This window comes from Melanostigma gelatinosum, assembly GCF_949748355.1.
Source record: "Melanostigma gelatinosum genome assembly, chromosome: 8".
In the NCBI taxonomy this organism is placed as follows: Eukaryota; Metazoa; Chordata; class Actinopteri; order Perciformes; family Zoarcidae; genus Melanostigma; species Melanostigma gelatinosum.
In genome coordinates this window covers 5945927-5965208 of record NC_136641.1, presented here as the reverse complement: position 1 = coordinate 5965208, position 19282 = coordinate 5945927, and the positions used below count along the sequence as shown (strand labels likewise).

The 19282-nt window shown below is 46.1% G+C and overlaps 1 protein-coding gene across 4 annotated transcripts; it reads right to left on the bottom strand.

Moving 5' to 3' along the window:
- Window positions 1-391: 391 nt before the first annotated feature.
- Window positions 392-19025, bottom strand: LOC306781506 (ral GTPase-activating protein subunit beta-like). Of its 4 annotated transcripts, none has more exons than XM_079274385.1 (30): window positions 18929-19025; window positions 17698-17918; window positions 15967-16169; window positions 15685-15851; window positions 15399-15585; window positions 15055-15186; window positions 14742-14920; window positions 13742-13893; window positions 13165-13393; window positions 11509-11710; window positions 11260-11427; window positions 11042-11156; window positions 10743-10890; window positions 10554-10618; window positions 10287-10425; window positions 8957-9084; window positions 8627-8809; window positions 8361-8509; window positions 7224-7411; window positions 7000-7103; window positions 6709-6864; window positions 5845-6054; window positions 5413-5571; window positions 5071-5239; window positions 4713-4835; window positions 4465-4601; window positions 4250-4358; window positions 4010-4088; window positions 3213-3361; window positions 392-2434 (listed from the first exon to the last, which is right to left on the bottom strand). In XM_079274385.1, exons 2-30 carry the CDS (start codon window positions 17872-17874, stop codon window positions 2241-2243), a joined length of 4500 nt encoding a protein of 1499 aa, XP_079130511.1. In that variant the 5' UTR covers window positions 17875-17918; window positions 18929-19025; the 3' UTR covers window positions 392-2240. The 4 variants fall into 4 exon arrangements, with proteins under 4 accessions (XP_079130511.1, XP_079130512.1, XP_079130513.1 ...); XM_079274386.1 differs by having other exon boundaries at window positions 6709-6861; XM_079274387.1 differs by having other exon boundaries at window positions 8963-9084.
- Window positions 19026-19282: the final 257 nt, after the last annotated feature.

The window sequence follows — 19282 nt, the reverse complement described above, 5'->3', positions numbered from 1 at the left end:
AATTCAAACCAGTTTTGTGAACAACTGTCGTTGGTGTATACAGTATACAAACAATGCGAACAGCTATGACTGTTACTCTTCGGCTATATTAAATACGTGTCGTTACGGTAAACAGAGTACGTTAATATATGTCATCACAGCTTCAGGGCATGGAGGCACAGCAGGTCTGGACCCGGACCTGCTGGCGGTATTATCAAGTTAATATCAGACTTTGTTTCACTGCGCTCGCGCACACACCCGACCACTGTTTAACGCCACAGACCACATTACGCACGTGGTGCAAATACTCAAAACAGAATAACTGAAAACGTTAACGTTTTATTCAGGTGTTAAAGTAACCGAGATCCATCCTGTGAAGAAAAAGTCAAACATCAGGAGTGGGAGAAACAAATTAAAATGTCAATAATAGTTTTAATTGATGCAGGTTACATTCAATACCCATTGTGATGCTCCCACACGTCATTGCATACATACACAACTTCTCTCGCCGTCTCACGGATGAGGAATGCAACAGACAACTTATAAATGCCTAACACTAGCATATATTTACATACCATCCTCCGCTTCTGTACATGGCAAATCTTTAAATATGATCAAACATCAGAGGAGTAACATAGGATACAATGTGTGACTGATTGTATGTAGTTTTTGAAGCATATTCAATGTAGTTTTTCCTTCCAAAAAAAAGGCATGTGCACAAAGCACTGTCATAAAAAGTGAGTCGCACTATTAGACATGAGGTTAAAAAAACAAAACTCCAAGTCGCCTCTTCTTCATTCATAGATCAAAGATAAAACTCTTCCTTCAGCAGGGGGTTGCTTTCAAAAATGCACCAAAGTACAAAAAGACATGTACGGTAACCAAAGGGAATAGAAAATAAACATAGAACGTGCTCAGTGCATTAAGACTTCTCCAATAGAACAAATTAACTAGAGGTGTTCGCCCTGATTTCGTCGCTGTGATAAATAAGTTCACATTGTTACAGGCTCGAATCAAAAGCAGAAGTACAGTGAGAAAACAAAAGTGAGACCAATTGTGAAGCAAAAAAAAAGAAAAGGTGTGAAGTCAAAACTGCACATTTCTGTTATCCAAAACGGAATATTTCTGACAAGTTAAATATTCTCTTTCATACCTAAAATGTATTTTGCGGTCATTTCACATCAGCCCTGCAAACGTCAAGTGCAAACTCCCGGAGCTCATCATCAGTAAATTAAAATGTCACCAAGCTAAGAGTAAACCAGTTTTAGGGTTATTCCCAGATCTCTAAATGCTGTGTATGGGTTCGTCTTTTTTAGGAGTCACTATGACTCCTTGTAGTGTAAATGATTTGACTGGCTGAACAAGCACACATGTGGCCCCACACACACACTGTGTGAGATGGGACTACTTTCAGACCGGCGCAGGTGTCAAACATGACACCCGCGTACAGTAATACAACGCAGGAGTCCTATAAATCATCTGGAAAATAAAAAATATAGAAACGGCAAAAAAAATCAGCGTGCTCAGTCAGCTGCTGCGATGGCCGAATGCGTTTGTTTTTCGCACGAGGAGGAAGACTTTAGCAGTGGACAATTTGTTTTCTGTAAAATCAGATCAGGGGCTAATGCTCTGCATCACTTCTTTGTTCTCTTCAAGCCACTTGCTTCACGGCAGCAGCAGCAGCAGCTGTGTATACTACAAAACAGTTTTTCTTTTCTTTATTTTTAATAACGCTTGCGTGTTTATCTCCGTGGCAAAAATCCAACCCCAAAATCGGACTAAAACAAAAACAGATATGCAGATCTGGATTAAGGACACAACCTCTATATTAGCAAACCGTCATGAACACACAGGGTTTAAAAAGGACAAGCTTTTTACAAGTTCAGAAAGGCCAACAGTGTAACTATCGTATTGCAGTTAATGACAAGCAGGAACTCTTTTGCCACGAAGCGTGAACACTAAATGAAGAGACGACAGTCGCTGCTGAGCTTCAGCTGTCCGAGTCTTCAGCGAGTGGCTGCGACACAGAAATGTGGCGCGTCCCACCGTGGCATGGTTTTTGACACTTTGCTCTCGGAGTCAAAGGCAGACAGTGTTGATATATGTATTCATATAAATAACAAAACAGTACAGTATAAATATAAAGATTCTGTGTGTGTGTGTGTATGCACGCACAGCTGTAAATGGTGTGTGAGTATAGGACAAGAGAGTGTGTGTGTGTTGTTGTGTGCGCCAGTGTTAGGACAGGGCGGGCGGGGGGGTTAAAGGTGAGGCTTCCCCTCCCCCACCTCGTGGAAGAGCGAGGTGTAGAACTCGGGCTCCAGCTGCTTGTTGCGGTAACGCTGGACGATCTCCGTTATTTTCTGCTTCCGCCGCACGTGAGGCGGGTTGTACAAGTCACTTTCCAGACGCTTCCGTCGGCACACGTTGATGACCGTTTGGCGCACGAGAAACCCTGGAGGGGGGGGAAGGGGGAGGGAGAGGGGGGAGGGAGAGGGGGGAGGGGGGCAAACACAGGAGCTCATCAGGCCAAAGCAGTCAATGGGAGGGTTTTTGTGAAACTGTACAAAAGTGATGTGAATGAATCCTTTTACAACTAACGAGTCACAGCACCAAATAAGGGAGGGAAACATTTTACTAACTGCTTAGACTAAAGGGACAAAGTTAGATATACATACATCTACATTCATTTTATTTACTCTTGTGCATTTATGATTTAAAAAGTCAAAATCAAACATGGCTTGCAACTTGGCCACCTGCTGGCCAAGAGTGGCATTACGTGCATTGAGAGCAGAATGAGGTTCGATATGTTTTCCAAGGTAACGTTCTGTGTCAGCAAAGGAGAGATAAATACCTGCGTGCATTTATTTTATGGTACAGCTAAACAAGGACATTTCCACAGGCTGTCTCTGTATTTTAACTGACTGTAGCTCAACAAGTTCAACTTGTGAATACAACACCTTGTGTTACAGCCTTCTTTGTGCTACAAACCATAACTTCTGCATTGAAAAACAAATGGAATGCAGCTTGTTTTCAATGTATTTAAACCATAAAATATCTGTGTGTGCATATTATTCTCATTGAAGTAAGCTCATCAATGATCCTAATAGGGTCCCATAGGAAAACCCTGTTATGCATTGAGACGTGTTGCCTCCGTTTCTTTCTGACGAGGAACAAAAATGAAACCTATGCTCCGGAGGGATGAAGAAAGAGAGAGCCATACGAGTCGTTACCTAGTGCTCTGCGGCTGACCACCATGCCGTCCACCAGCGGAATCACCATGCCAAATTTACCCATGGCCCCATGCAGCCGGATCCTGAAGAGCCCCGTCTTCAGGGGGTGGATGAAGATGAGAGGAACATCCTTCTCTAGTAACCCTGACCTGCAGTGGGAACAGTTCACAAAAACACAGAGGCCGATGATGATGTAGGTGAGTTGCAACAAACTACAACAATACATGAACGTGTAACAGAAACGTTGACAAACGGTGGCACGATACAATACGAAACACCACGTTTATACAAAAAGACCTCATCCTGTAACATGTATCTTGATCGATCAGACTGATCTCAAGTGTAAACTTCTCCTCCGATGCCGTTCTCACCTCTTTATTTGCACAAAATAACTTCTTAGTTTGCTTTGGAAACAGGAAAAACTCCTCAATCTTCACAAATGCCAAGCGTCCATTATCTTTCGAGGATTCCCCGGCCGCTCAGAAAACGACTCGCTAATTAAATGAACTGTTGATGTTATCAGATCAGACCAGATCAGTTTGACATTCGAGGCCACTGACCACAAGCCTCCATCCATCCACCGTCCTCACGACGAAGCAGTCTGCAACCACGGTCACAGCTCTGCCACAGCTCCTTTTCTCTGCCTGCCTTTTGCACACGCTGCATGTTGTACTTCCTGTTTTGCATTGTGTGTGTTTGTTATCCTACATGTGAGCGCACATGATGTTTTGCAGTTTTGTCTTCATTTTTTCACCTGACCAAAACCAAGAGTGCTTTGAGTGTAAATGTCTGAATACCTGCAGGAAGTGCTGTTGCTCATGCTGGCTTCCAAGCCCGTGCTGGTTTCCGCCAAGAGATCAGACAAGGGGAAGTTCTCTAAAAACAAAAACAGTGACATTCATGTACCTCAATTTCACTGGTCACACACATTTTTACAGCTACCTTTCAAAGACTAGAGTAGTTTTTAATGAACTGTTTTGTGGAGTAACTTACTGACAGCACAAGAGAAAAAGAGATAGAATGAAGTATGTGCATACCGATATCGTCAAAGCGCTCCACCCAGACCACAAACACCTTCGTCTCAGGACCCAGTGGTGGGAAAGATTTGCCAGTCGACGACCTCTTTGTCTTCACCAAAGGACTCAGCTGCAGAAACAGCACAACACACGGTGAGTTTAAGCAAATCAAACCGTGAAAATCGTGAAATCCTAATCCGTGCTGTCGGCATACTCTGACGTGAGCCAAACGTTACCTTCTTGGCAGACTCCAGGTTGTCAGAGTGGTTGGGGAACAGCTCCAGGGTGAGATTGGGTTGTTTGAGTGAACCAGGCACGAGGTCAGCGTTGGTGTCTGCCTCCACTGTGGAGTCACTGTGCACTGAGGACTCCTCTGGGGAAGCAAAGAGGGACAAACAAACACTCGGTCAACCCTGAATCCCTCGCTGGCTTTTCATCATATTACAGCATCTATCGACTCGGGCTCGACGTAGAGAACACTGACCAGAGTTTTCTGTTGAAGACGGGACCACGAAGGCGATCTCCGTCAGAGCGTCGGCGTAGTACAGAACCTTCTTCTCCCCGTTGAACACCGAGCCTCCCGTGTCCTCGGGAGTAGCTGCGTCCTCTACAGCGGAAGAAAAAGTTCAACATCGACTTTTTAAAATGTATTCATAAAATTTTCAAGAAGCACAAAGAAAACACGAAATAAGAATGCAATAAAATATAATTAGCAGAAATCAAACAATCAAATAAATAAACAATCTAAATATATCCAACATGCAGATAAATAACAGACGCCATGATGTGCATTCTTCTGAAGTCTTCCTCACAGCGGATGCAGTAGTTAGATTAGAACTTACCCGTTTGCTGTATTTCGCTGCTGTTGGAGCAGGAGTTGAGGGACCAGCTGGTGTCCAGGTGTCCCGTCCACCCTGGGTGGCGTCCCACGTCCACAGGCCAGCCCAAGGACAGCAGGAACTCCAAAAAGTGGGGCTGGACGCTGGACGAGGACTCCACGTTCCTCAGGATCTGACCGCGGCGAGCACAACGACACATTCGTTGTTATTTATACACATACTGAGGTCCAACATCTGTACGCTTTCAAGCTAAATTCAAGCCATTTCATTCCAAGCGTAATGAAATAAATGGGGAATTTGGTTATACGGTAGATTGATTTTCTACAGAATCTGTTGTGAACTCACCTCGGGGCTGCTTTTCTGTCCAGCCCTCACATAGAAAATGAAGACGGTGTCGAACGGTCGGCAGGGAAGCAGGTCCAGGTAGCTGATGTCATCAAAAAACCCCGGTAACGATGACTCCAGGCCAATCAGATGAGGAGGTAGACGACTGTTGTTGGGCTCCTATCGATAACAAATGAATACACATGCATTCTAAATTAAGCATATTAAAAATAACAATACTATGAATGTGACCAAAAACGCCATGCATTACAGCATCATTACCACTATAATATAATACAATTCCTCAGACTTTAATAGAATCACAATGTAAAAGTGCCAATTACAGTTCAGTGGGAGTAGCTGGAGGATTTGATGTTGGCAGAAAATGTGTTTTTGCAGCTTCAATCCAAGAGTTTCTCAGCAGCCACGACCGCACAAATGATGTTGACAAACCTTGACCGCCTCCAGAGACAGAAAGCCGAAGTGGGAGAGGAAGAGGCGGGCTGTCTGGAACTCCTGCGAGGGGGGAGGGGGTTTGCAGTCCGTCTGTGGGTCGGGGTAAGGCTTGGACTTCCAGATTTCCTCGCTGTGCCGCTCCAAGGCGCTCTCATACTCTATCTGCTTAGTCATCAGAATACGAAGCCTGTCATGCTGAACTTCCAGCTGAAAAGAAGAAGAGGGGGGGGGGGGGGCATTTTTAGGCGGCTGTGGCTGATGGATGGCACTTGATTGTGTAAGTTCAGCATGAACCCACAAAGTCCCACAGTCCAAATGCTGAGGTGTCACCTCCCAAAGCAGATCGCTGGTGAACATTATATTAGCTAAACCTGTTCAATCCAGTCACCAGCTCCAAAGGGTCAGCCTTTTTGAGGGTTCTAATGTTCACTTTCTTAACACCGTGTCAGAGAGGTGCTGATTCAACTCTGGTCATTTTTCAGACCATGGTTTTTGGAGTAAAAAGCTCAAAATGATTGCAACGGTATTGTACTGGGTTGAGAAAGTACACACCACCCGTGATCCTCATATGCTTTCCACCAAACCAGATTATTTGACCCTCTATTCCAGGAGACACCCAAGTGGAATTTCACCTCTCCAACAACTCACGTGTGGGAAATAACTCATCAGTGCACTTGTAGCTCTGGAATCATCCTGCCAGCCCAGACAACCCACCGATAGCGAACAGTAAGAGTGATTAATGTACTGCAGGCTCTAGCTTAGCCACGACAACAATCCAGTGTCAGCTTGTGCTCGAAGTAGAATATATCAATTATTAGTCATAAGGTGGATACAAGATCAATGGCAGGATGCGACTCTGACCTCTTTACTGACGATGTCATCCAAGTCAGGAATGCTGACATCAGCTTTGACAAGAGGTATCTTGTCCACCTCTTCGGGGAAGGGCCTCTGCTTGATGTTGTACTTGATGCCCACGCCATTGTTTGGTGTGGGACGACCCTCTGGAACAAACACCTGCTGTAGAAGGAGAGAAGAGCACAGACGGGGAGCAGAGATCAGCCAAACGGATGTGGCGGTTTTGACAAAAGCAAAAAAACGTCAGATTTAGCATCGTTGTCTTTGGTGACGCAGCGAACCACGGTGTGATCTCACCCTCTGATTGGCCCGAGCTCCTCTGGGTTGGTGGAAGAGCTGCATGGTCCAGGCGTGTCTGCCCGCCGTCCCTCGGATCAGGATCGTCACTGATGGACTGGGGTCTTTATGGAGAAACATGGAAGGCATGATTTTTACTGAACCAGTGCTTGCAACATGACAGGCGATACAGTGCCTACTCCTACATTCAATGAACTGGTATTACGGGATGATAAGCTACTGACTCTGCTCGTTGCCGAGAGGTTGCTCCAGCATGGCGAGGACGACCGAGTTGTCCAGGACGAAGTAGCGGAAGTTGCTGGCTCCTGTGGCGCTGAGTCGGGCGTAGCGAATCAGGGTGTCTTCGTTCAGCAGGCTGCAGGTGGAGGCCGGTCCGCTCGGGGAAGGGAAGGCCCCCAACACCTGCATGATACTGGGGAACACCAAAGCAAACTGGGTCAACAGGCACAGCACGATATACTTATGTGCTGTGTGGAGGTCAAGCAGGAAAAACTAGGTCACTCTGTCAGCAGGAAAATATAGAACAAATACATCATTTAGAACGACCACTAAAACATACAAAATACAAAGTTGCAAAATTCTTTTTGGAGTCAAATGATGTAAAAGTGATGTTCAAATTGATCACTGTATTGATCATAACATTTTATTGTTGAAAAGAAGAAACATTTGGGGGAGATATGCCGAAATGAAACTTGCAGCTATGTTTTTAAGATTGCGATGATTTGATTGTACTACATTTTCCTTTAGTTATTGTCTGGGGTTAGACAAAAGTTAGAGGATTTTTTCAGATACACTGTGTATTGTGTGCCTGGCTATCTGGGTCATGGCGAGCGGTTCTGAATTCTGACTGACCTAGTGTCAGTTTGCAGGGTATTTAGCATGCAAAGCAACATGAGCAGTACTGTTGCACTTCTTCCACAATGGACATTTGTTTGCTAGCTTGTCAACAGCCACTGTGCAGATCAACATAAGTGTCAATGCTCGCAGATAAGGAGGAGCCGTCACGGCTAGCAAGCTCGTGTTCGGATAGCTCGTTTGTGCCGTGGTCTGGATGTAACCATGACACCGATGATGGAATGGTGATGTTACTGTTTTATGAAAATGTATTGCAAAGTACAACCACCGCTCCACTCGGCACTTATCATAAATAAGGTGCTGGAAGTATCAAAAAGCTTGAACTGATGGAATAGATATCCTTGCGCATGACAAATGTCTTGAAAAATTCCTTGTATATTCACATACAAGACACAGACAAATATGAAATGTAAATGTTTTCCTTTTTTACCCTCAAAAGACAGCAGAGAGAAATAAAGTGTTCCTTAACCATATTAACAAACTGTAGAAACTTTGAGGAATCTCACCAGGACAAAGTCGCCTCGGCAGCGTCCTTCACCCTCATTGAAGCCGGGTTGTGCTCCTTCTCGCCTTTGTGTCGCACCTCCAGCTCCTGTCGGGACTTGCTGCCAGAGATTCCCAGCTCCACGATCTCCAACACCTCTACCAAACAATCCTGATCCAGAAAGGAAAAAGGGGCAGAATCTCAGAGGAAGTGGCAAGGTATCCAGTTGTATGTGTGCTTCTGGTAGAAGTTTGGGAAGGGAAATTTGAATTTGTCTTTTGAACGTACCTTCTCATCCAGCATGTCAGGGTGCTCGGTGAGCCACACGCACAGAAACTGGAAGGCAGCTACAATCATGGAGTGGAGGTCTCGGGACTGAAGGGGAGCTGGACGGCTACACTGGTACACAATGTACCCGCATATAGAGCTGACGGCACGTTTACGGTCCGCAGAGTCCACTACCACCTTCACCTGGTTCAGACATGCACACAAAGAAAGTATCAGCTTCAAACTTCTTCATTTCATGCACTTGTAAAGTGCCGCGATTGACCAAGACTAGCGATGATCGCAGACCGTCACACCGAGTAACCCTCTGTGGTGTTCGTTCGGACGTTGTACCTTTACCTTGGCAAGCCCGGCCAGCAGCTCCAGGGCGGCCAGTGAAATGCTCATGTCCTGCCTCCACTGGGAGTTGAGTCTCTGGGTGACCAGGTGGATGCTGCGCACCAGCAGGCCTGCCGCCGTATCTGGAAGAGCTAAACCATATAACACCCCGAAATACCAAAGACCGCAGAGAGTAGAGCAAAGCAGGATTCAGGCAAGGCAGCGCAAATGTCGAGGGAAATGCCCCCGTTATCAGATATTGAACACATGCATTGAAGTAGGAGTTTGAAGTCAGTACAGCACAAAATGTAGACTGAAATATAGACAGTGGACACACTGCTGAGGAAAAGGGCCGAGTGATGTATGATGTAGTCAGCAAACTGACTGAATATATTAATAACTAGGCCAATCTGATCAAAGTTTAGAAAAACACTTTCAGGGTAACTTTGGTATGTTTTGTGTGTTGAAGTGACGACACGCTTTGTATTGAGGGAGAACGCTGCAGCCGGCAGCCGCTAAACGGGCAGCAATGTAATCATATCGGGCAACTCCTCACCGCCAATGTACGTCTGTTTAAAGTGCTTGTTATTGACACGGACAGGCTCAGATTGTTATTATATTGGTCTGATAACATTATGGAAAGGACCGTACATATACAACTTGAATTCTTCCACTTTTAGTGGCTGTACATTGATGGTGAGGAGTTGCTCGATATGATTACATTGCAGCCCCGATGTTAGCTGCTGCCAGCTGCAGCGTTCTCATTCAACAGTGGACGCAGCACCATGCACTTCCTCAGATTACCGGTACCTACAAATTGGCCCACTCTGTCTGGTTTTTGCTTTCCAGCACTGAGCCTCACAGCACAATGTAATCAGGAACACTGCCACTTCCTGCTGGACAAAGTCACCCATAAGCAGCACAGTGTTCAGTGAAAGTAGCTAGAAAGGTGTGGCCATTATCAGTTATTTAAATAAATTAAAAGGTCCAAAACATTCATTTAGCCAAACATCGCTCAGCCCTACAGAGGAAAAGACACTTTTAAAATGCTTTTGATTAGGCAATAAAAAAAGGCAATTAGCAGCCACTCCAAACTTTACAACAGCACAGCATCACAGCAAATAACGTCGGCATCACCCACAAAGGCATTTTACCCAACGCTTCTTAACTCTGCGTACCACTTTAACCACGTAAGCTATGAAGAACACATGTGTTAGTTCAGCAAGTTACATGCTTTGTGCGTCGACCAGCGAGTAGGCTCTGATCACATGAAGGAACGTTCTAGCGAGCTACGTATGCAGGTTGGTGTTCATTCAGCCAGCAGGAGGACAGCGGTGCGTCTTACCGTAGTCTCGGAGCAGGGCCTGGACGGGGCGCTCGGAGTCCGGGCTGGTGGCCTCCGTGCTGCCCCCGCTGGTGAAACTAATGCCGCTGTTGGTGCGGCTGTGACTCTGGCTCCTCACGGTGCTCCCGTCTATGCTCCCCTACCACCACACACACACACACACACACACACACACAGCGGTGTTGATGTCCGGTCCGTCACACTGCTTCTAGCCTTGTAACGTGTTAACCGTTCATAAGTAGACAGCAGCAGTGATCGGAGCCTTACCGTTTCGGTCTGTGCACCTATGGACTCCAACAGCGCCGAGTCTTGAACAATATTTAGCATTGCACCTGAGAGGGGAGGGGCGCCAACAATTATACAATACATAGAACAATAGATATCCAAAAATGGTTTAAGTCGGCAAAATGCTGCGTAAACAATAAGGAGAGGCAAAGTAAAGACGTCAGTAGATACCCAGAATAAGCTGCGTGTTGGTGGGGTCGGTCTCCGTCTGAAGTGCTCCGATGAGGACGTTGACGAGACGTAGCCTCAGGGACAGGAATGACACGGGCTGGTCACGAGGCCATCCATCCTCCTCGTTGAACTTCCCTTCCAGCAGAACCTAAAGCGCCACATCAACATGGTAAACAACCAAACGTTTTCAACTTCAACTGGCTTTCACATAAGCTGAGGGACTGAAATTACACTGCAAACCCAGAAACGTACTAAATGCTGCACTTACGTGGACGACGTTAAATAAATAAAAATGAAACCTCTGATTTGATCTTGCCAAAATGGTGCGGCAATGGCAGCATGGAGAGCAGGATGTTGATGGAGGCTCGCCTCAGGTCGGTGGGATTTACATACATCTTGAATTTGGACAGCTCCCTGTTGAGACCCAAACACATCCTCTCAAAACCTCTGAAGAATAATCTCACGAAAAAAAAAAAATCATGTCAATCAAATCAACCAATCCAAAAGCAAGTCCAACCTGTCTGGTAATATAGTCTCCAGCGCAGCTATGAAGTAGGGCACCACCACATTGATGCCCTTCAGGTCGGTGCAGAAGAGAGAGGAAGAGTTGAGAATGATCGAAGCCAGAACTGGTCTGCAGATAAAGTCAGAGATCTGGAGACCCTGAATCAGGACCATGTAGAACCTGCAGAAAGAGAGAGAGAGGAATACTCAAGGTGTTGCAGTTTAACGACACTAAATCCTCTTCCCTGGGACTGAGACTTACCTGGACAGGTAAACAGGCAGAATATCCTCTCCGGTTTTCTTGCTACAGAAGATGCGGCAGAGAGTCCCGCAGGCCTCGGCTCGTCCCGCCTCGTAGCTCTCCGGGAACTCGTTGGCGTCAAACATGGGGTTGGACACCATGGAGTCGGTGGACATTTGGGAACCCTTCCGTCTCAGCTCCAGACCCACTTGAGTGGCTATCGCTGTAGAGAGGGCAAAGACGCAGAGAATGAAAGGGACCCTGAATTGTAATATGGTCACCAGTAAAACATGCATGTATGAGAAACAGGCAAGCGAAGACATGTAGCTACTAGAAGCACACCACGATAAAAAAAAAGGAAACATGGTTTAAATTAGACGGGGAAAAAGCAGACACTTAATCGCTCTCACAACAAGAGAAAAAAGACTTAAATGACAGTAAACACACACTCGCATCATTCAGAAGGGAACTCTGACACAAAGAGTTTCCTGTTGCTGGCACGACATCACACAGAGTTTACTGCGCTGGTCATAAAATGTTTTCAGCCGCAAGACCACACAGCAAAATCCCTGTGTCAGCTCCCTCTCTGTTGCACTTATATGACAGTCACCCAAGGTACAGAACATCCAGGTCATGCATTGAGGCACCAAACCAATAAAACTCAAGTGAACCGACAATACAAAAAGGAAATCATAAGAAACCAAACATTGATGCTGACATTGAGGGGTCTGAAAGGAAATAATAAGGATTAGTGTGACCCAAAGCAACAAGAAAATGAGAACTGAAAAACGGGGTGGCGTTTGTCACAAACTGACAACATTATGGTCGAGACAAGTGGTCAGTTTGGTGAAAGCCAGTCCATCACCTTTGGAGGAACGCTGAGAGAACGCTGGTGGACTTTGATGTATGACAGGCAGTGGGAACAGAAAACAATGGCGATAATGGCGATGATCATGAGGAAACTAAACTAAAAAAGTGGGTAAGATTTGTCAAGAAACGCAAATCAAGTGAGGCAAAACAAGCTGCCGTTCCTACTTACAAGATTTATAAGAAAGGAGAATTTGGATAAAAGAGGCTGCAAGATAACAGAAATAGTGGAGAGACACAAAATCAAAGCAGAGCCAATATTTTGGGATCAATTCATATTAAGCATGAATTGTGTTCTTATTGTTTCTCGTTCTCCTCAATACATTTTGACCTTTGACCCATTACAGTTCTTTAACATTCGTAAGACACGGCAGACACATGCAGGACACGACACCAAAGAGAGAAAAATTAACTGAGAGCCAATGAGGAGCCAAATGTCTTTCCAAACACTAAGCAGTGTGTGTGCTGTGAATAGAATGGCTGTATGAAGTCCTTAGCGTATGACTACAGTCTATATGTAGTTCTAGCTCTAGTTGGTAGATGTGAATGAATTAGAATCAGATGGAAATCTCATACCAGGCCACTTCTAACCAAGCCCTCCACCCACACAAAAAGGCACAAAGAAGTTTTAGAGAAATGGTGGGGGGGGGGGGGGGGGGGGAATAAAAAAGGGAAAGGAAATCCCAAAGACACAGTAATAAAATAACAGACACCAAAAACACAGGGAACTCCACAAAAAGGACATACTGGTCAACGGCAACGAAACACCCACCTGCCCATGCACAAAATGAAGAAACGCTGACGTCTTACCGGTCATGCTGGGGTCTCGGCTGAGGCCGCTGTGGAGCTTACAGTGGACCAGCGCGGCGTCGAACAGCCACTGGCCGAAGAGATTGAGGATGCTGTTGACCTTCGGCCGCGCCGGGGCCGGCAAGGGCCGAGTCTCCCAGCTGCTCTGATTGGGACTGGACAGCAGGGTCGGGGAGGATGAAGGCTGCTGCTGCTGCTGGGATGCTTTGGTTGGCTGACTACCAGCGCCCTGCAGGGTGGGGGGGGGGGGGCAGATTAGGCTGCTGACAACATGACAAATGGCACTAACAGATAATAAGAAGATTACTTTTAATTAACAAAATATCTGCTCAAGCCATTCCTCAGACATCACGAGAATGGGACCACCAGAGTAAAGTCAGTTCATTCTAGAGTGCAGGTGAATATTTGAGCTTCTGTACCGGCGTTCCTGAGAAATCTCATTCACAGAATGGACCAGATAGACTTACAACCTAAAAACATAACGCCTGCTGCCAAAAGGTAACAACAGTATAGATCTAGACTTCTTCCAACTCTGCACTTACTATTTGTTACGGCCTGATGCAACGCTTGAACTTACGATGGAGCTCTTGCTGGTGGTTTTGTTGACCACTGCGTGCCGCTGCTTGCGGCTGTGAGGGGGCGTGGTGTTGGTGATGGAGGGGGGCGGAGACATGCTCATCCTGTTGACTGGGGTGGGCGGAGCGCTGTCCGCTCTGGGACGGGACATACCTGTCGACAGGAAGGTAGGATGAGCCGGGGCGCTAAAGTTAGTTTGTGTCAAGAGATTTCTGATTAGCACAGAAGAAATTACAAATCTCCATCGCCCAACTTCTCCAGAGGACAGAACTTGTTATGGTTAAATCGAATCATTTGAAGCAATTTTCCCCGTATTTATTGTCAATGTTAGAAAAGAAGATGAAGTAGCTTCAGAGTCTGTGATCATCAACGGTAATCATTGGTAGACATGCAAGACAATGGTTAGACACGAATCAGCAGTAATTGACATCCATCCATCTTGATTGACTTTAGGCGCCCGCAAGAGACCCCTCCTCAATGATCTTGTTAATCTGAATCTCTGGAAGAGTATCATTTTGCAGAAAGACTGATCCCAGTTGATAATATCATCACCACCAATAATAGGCCCATTGCATTATGCGATGCATCAGCTGATGTGTGTACCATGAGAGAGCAGCACTGGACAAAAAGAGAACACCCTCTCCCGTACATCGCTCTTTTCAACAGAGACACCTACAGTGTAAAGAGAGACAAATCACACCGACATGTTTCTATTCAAATGTTTCAACAAATGTTATTGACGTGACATCTTCCATCGAGGAGTACTGCCCAGAATAACAGCTGGTGATAAGAAACGGATGCTTGGATGGGTTACCTAACTGAAGCAGGTAGCTGCCTAGACGGAAGGAACAACAAACTCTACAACACAACATCATGGAGCGCTCACGGTTTGTAGTACTTTGGCTAAAATGTGCGTTTTCACGGGTAATTTAACCACGAGTGTTAAATGACCCGTGAAAACGCACATTTTGAGCAATTGAGCGATTCTTTTTCAGTCTTACCTAAGAAGGCGTCCACTAAGCAGCTGATGCCCCTCATGGCCCTGAAGAAGATCTGGGGCAGCTGTTTCAAACAGGGATGCAGCACCACTTCATGAGGCAAGCCGCTGGAGTTGAGAAACTGCTCCTGGAATTTGGGAGTGGTGCTCACTATCGTAGGGTTGCTCAGGTCCACCGGGTTGCTAGAGACAAACGGAGAAATAAGCAAATTCACAGATTCAGGAAAGAAGAAGAAGCTGACGGTGAGAGGGAGTTTGATGGGGAGAGAACATCTCTTTTTCAGGTTAGAACCCAGAAAAATTTAAAGTTTGTGCACCTGAGCATGTGGAGAAAGCGGTACCACGTCTGTGCCACACAGTCGTAATCCATCTCTAAAGGGATCAGGCTGGCGTCTTCATCGGGGACTTTAAAAGGCGGGAAGGACGGTCCGTGGGTAAAGCGCAGGAGCCTGGATTGAAGGAGCGAGACAGGAATGTACAGATCACACTCAGTAGGGCATACAGAGATTTTTCATATTGTCATTATTACAACCACTGAGTTTTGCTTCTCCACGAGAGTGAAACAGGTTGGACAAACAAACTATCTTATCTGCAATCAAACCTCTCAACACGATTTCCCGGCACTAGATCCGAGGTGAAGCCGAGCGGCTGCCTTTCTCACCTGGAGGTCAGGGCACAGGCCACCCTGCTCCACTGCTCCACGACAGGAGGGTGGTGTCTCCAGTTGGCCAGCATCTCCCTTGACGTCTTCCAGTAAGGCGGCGTGGGAAAGCAGCGGGCGCATGCCAGCAGCCACACCTCGAACAGCACGGCCATCAATTTCTCCGCCAGTTTCTCAGCCACCCCGACTGAAAGATATTATGGGATTATTGATTTTTAGTAATCAGCGTTAATAGCTAAGGAAGTACCGCAAGAGTGGGCTGTGTAAGTACAGGGGCGGGTCTTACCTCCGACCGTGGGCGGGGCCAGTAATGTGTCGTTGATGCGAAGCAGGAAGAGCAACAGCACCTCCCAGGTTTCCCTCACCATGGAAACGGACTCTCGAGCCAGTTTCTGGACCGCCGTCAGAACCTGCTGGCAAAGCCTGATGTGGTTTAGACTGTGTTGTTCAGGCCTGGGGGGAGACAGAGAGTTGGAAATGAGAGGGTTACAGAGGAAACCAGGGAGGGAGAAAGAGTAAAGAAAACAGCAGGCAACACAAGTGACATTGGTGTCTCTCGCCGACGTACCTCGGCACAAAGACGTTGTAGAGGTGCTTGAGGATGGTCTGGACGTACATATTGGGCTCCTTGACCACGGGCTGAGGCATGGAGTCTCTGGGCGACACCAGGGCCATCATCCAGTCTGTGTACACGTCCACACACAGCTTGACGGTGTCCCCCTCCAGGGGCAGGGTGAGGCCATAGCACAGCACCTCCATGGTCCATTTCACCTAGGAACCCAAACCGTTTTAATCTATTTGTGTGAATTTCAATAAGTTCGAAGTTATTGGTTTATGACACACGAGGGAGACAACGACAGCTCCCGAAACTTATTTCAACAGTTTCATATTCTGCCATTCTTTTGCTTTATCTCCGTCTGCTCTGTGTCAAGCGAGTAAAGCACGAGGAGTTGAGCACATCTTGATTTACTGTCTCATAACAAGGAAGGCCAAAGGTTTAGAGCAAGATGATGACGGCAATAACAACACTCTCCAAATCATGGTATGCAGTTTCTTGCTAAATCAAAAACAGAGCGGCTATTCAAAAGACAAGCGATGCACGACAAACCAGATCGTCATCCTCCAGTCAATGTTACATTTAAACACTGGTGTAAATACATCAAACGACAGCAAAGAGCTGTGCGGTTCACCTGCTCACAGCGTTGTGTATCAGCAGACGGTCCAGTGTTTTAGCAGAGCACGAGGGAGACAGCTGCTTTACAGCTTCTTTTTTTTTATTCTTTTTTTCAGGACATCCTCATTAAAACACACTAACATAGTTTTATGTTATATATGACAGTAGCCATTTTCAAGGTATTCTTTTGCATAATCCACGCACAACATGTCAAGAAAATAAACACACATATCGCAAACCAAGCTGTGCTCACGTCCATCAACATGGAATGTGAAGGGGAAGTGTCTGTTGTGTTTCAGGCCTACACCTCCCGCAGAGAAAACAGAAGCTATCTCTGCAGCGCTCCAACAGTCACTACTTTACATGCTGGAGTAGCTCCACCAAAGACATATGACAGCCCGACTGGGGTTTGCTTAATGGCATTTAAATAGACTTTAACAGCATGAAGGGGGGGGGGGGGGGGGGGGGAGAGATAGAAAAGTGAACTCTTTCGTTTGATTGTCAAGCATCTGGGCCAAATCGGGGTCGACACATGTACTGTCATCCCCCCCCCCCATAGTGAAACACGGCAGTGGTAGCATCATTCCACGATGTTAACGCCGGTAACTGGGAAACCGCTGAGGATTAAGGGACCGATGAACGAACCCAAATACAGAGAGGTCCTTGAATAAATCCTGCTGTGCGTGCAACATCATGACACATTGACACGAAGCACAAATCCAACACAGCATTGGTCTTTGCCCCAAATTTGTCAGGCAGCCTGGCGAGATGCGTGGTGTACTGAAACAAGTTAAGGGCAAATATAGAAGGGGGCAACTGCCTGAAACTAGGTGTGCAAACCTCATAATGACATACCAAAGAGGAATGACTACATCAAGGTATTTGGTCAAAAAAAAATATGGTGTTATTAGATTTTCTCCATATCACCCAGTCTGAACAACATGCAAAAATATCTTGAAATTTATATTTTTACTTAAATCAGTACAGTGGTAGCACCATCGAACAGCTGTTGTCTAAAATACATCTTATGGGAATAATATGTTGAAGCTCTCCGGAGCATCAACATATAAACATATAAACGTTGTGTGGTGTCCACGGCGCTGCAGTACAACAGTGTTTTCTCACCTCCTTGTCCGTCTTGAGGATGTTCTCCGTGGCGACGGGGCTCACCGCTGTGCCCAGAGGCTTGACCACAGCATTGGCCACCTCCGTGCCCACGCTCGTGGGGTAGGAGTGCAGAACGCTGAGGTGGCCCTGGTCACTCTGCACCACCAGCTGCAGCGAGCGCCACTCAGAATACATGCTGCCGATGTCTGCTGCGCTCTACTCACATCTCCTGCCTCCACCTGCGCACACACAAGTCATTGCAGTCAACGGGGGGGGGGGGGGGGGTTGAGAAAACCGGACACTAGGTACAGGCTAACGTTACTTAGCACCAACACTGCTGTAGCCTCTGTTGTGAGAACACTTCTCCAAAGCTGTCAATGTGTAACCCTGCCTGAGAGTGCTATATTGTTTTGACGACTATCAAAGGTCCGTCAATCATTATAACTTTAACTTTGTTAACGCTAACGGATTCACTCTCATCTTACTTAGTTAGCTAGTGTATTTTGGTGCAGGATTAAAACGTACTGCGTTTGCATCAACGCGTAGCTTAATACGACAAAAAATAGTAAATTATTATTTGACGCAATACAAGCACAGCGAAATGAATAGCGTAAGATAAACCCGTGTAAAGAGTCGGAAGACGTGCACTTCGTGTAACATCAACGCTGGCTATAACGTTAGTTTGACAGGAAACAGGACCCATCCAACAGTCCAGCTTGTTTTTAATGCTATTGTTGCTTCCGGTACGTTATCTCCTTTTAGATATATCAATAAGGTGTTAAGGCTGACATTACATAGCATTTAAATACCTGCTGCATTTAGCGTACTGTACGCTGAAACGAAGTCAAGGTCCACTTGTGTCCTAAACCTCGGGTTGGTCACAAGCCGAGGAATCACAACCAGGAAACTGTTCTCAAAATGATTAGCTTGCTAACGTTAGCTAGCATTGACATCAAAACATCTTCCTCGCCTTGCCGATGACATTAGCTGCCGTTAAGTGCTGGCTGGCTTCTGTGTAGCAAGTCTGTCTCTCTGGGTTAGACTAGAGGCTGTACTAACGTATCGGTTAGATATCTCACAGTACGCTGTATTTAGTTGGACCGACGTTGCTAGCTAGTTTAGCTCATATTCGCTAGCCTGTTCGTTGACATTAAGTAGCTGAGGTGGCTGTCATTTTGCTAACTACCTAACTTTGCAAAGACGCAAACGTTTGCTCGCTAGCTAAGTAACCATGTTTTTTTTAATTTACCTGTACGAACTGGAAATGTTGTCATAACAGACCTCTGAAATTCGCCGTTTTAGCTTTCTATGTATCCTGGTCTACACCATAACAGCGTCCATCTTCGCAATGTCAAGGATTGGCTATTGCAGCTTGATGAGCTAACGGGAAACAGGATGCGTAGATTGTCGCCCCCCTACTGGACTGATACAGCAACTCCATCAGACCCGATGCTGCCTTCAGGTGCTCCTGGTCTCCCGAAACCTACCATCCGCCCGAAATCATCCTTTGCGCCCATTCGGGTACTTTCGGAAAAATAATGACAAATCAATATTTGTCTTCATATTTGCCACAGTTTAGTTTTACAAAAACTTTTCAAAAAGA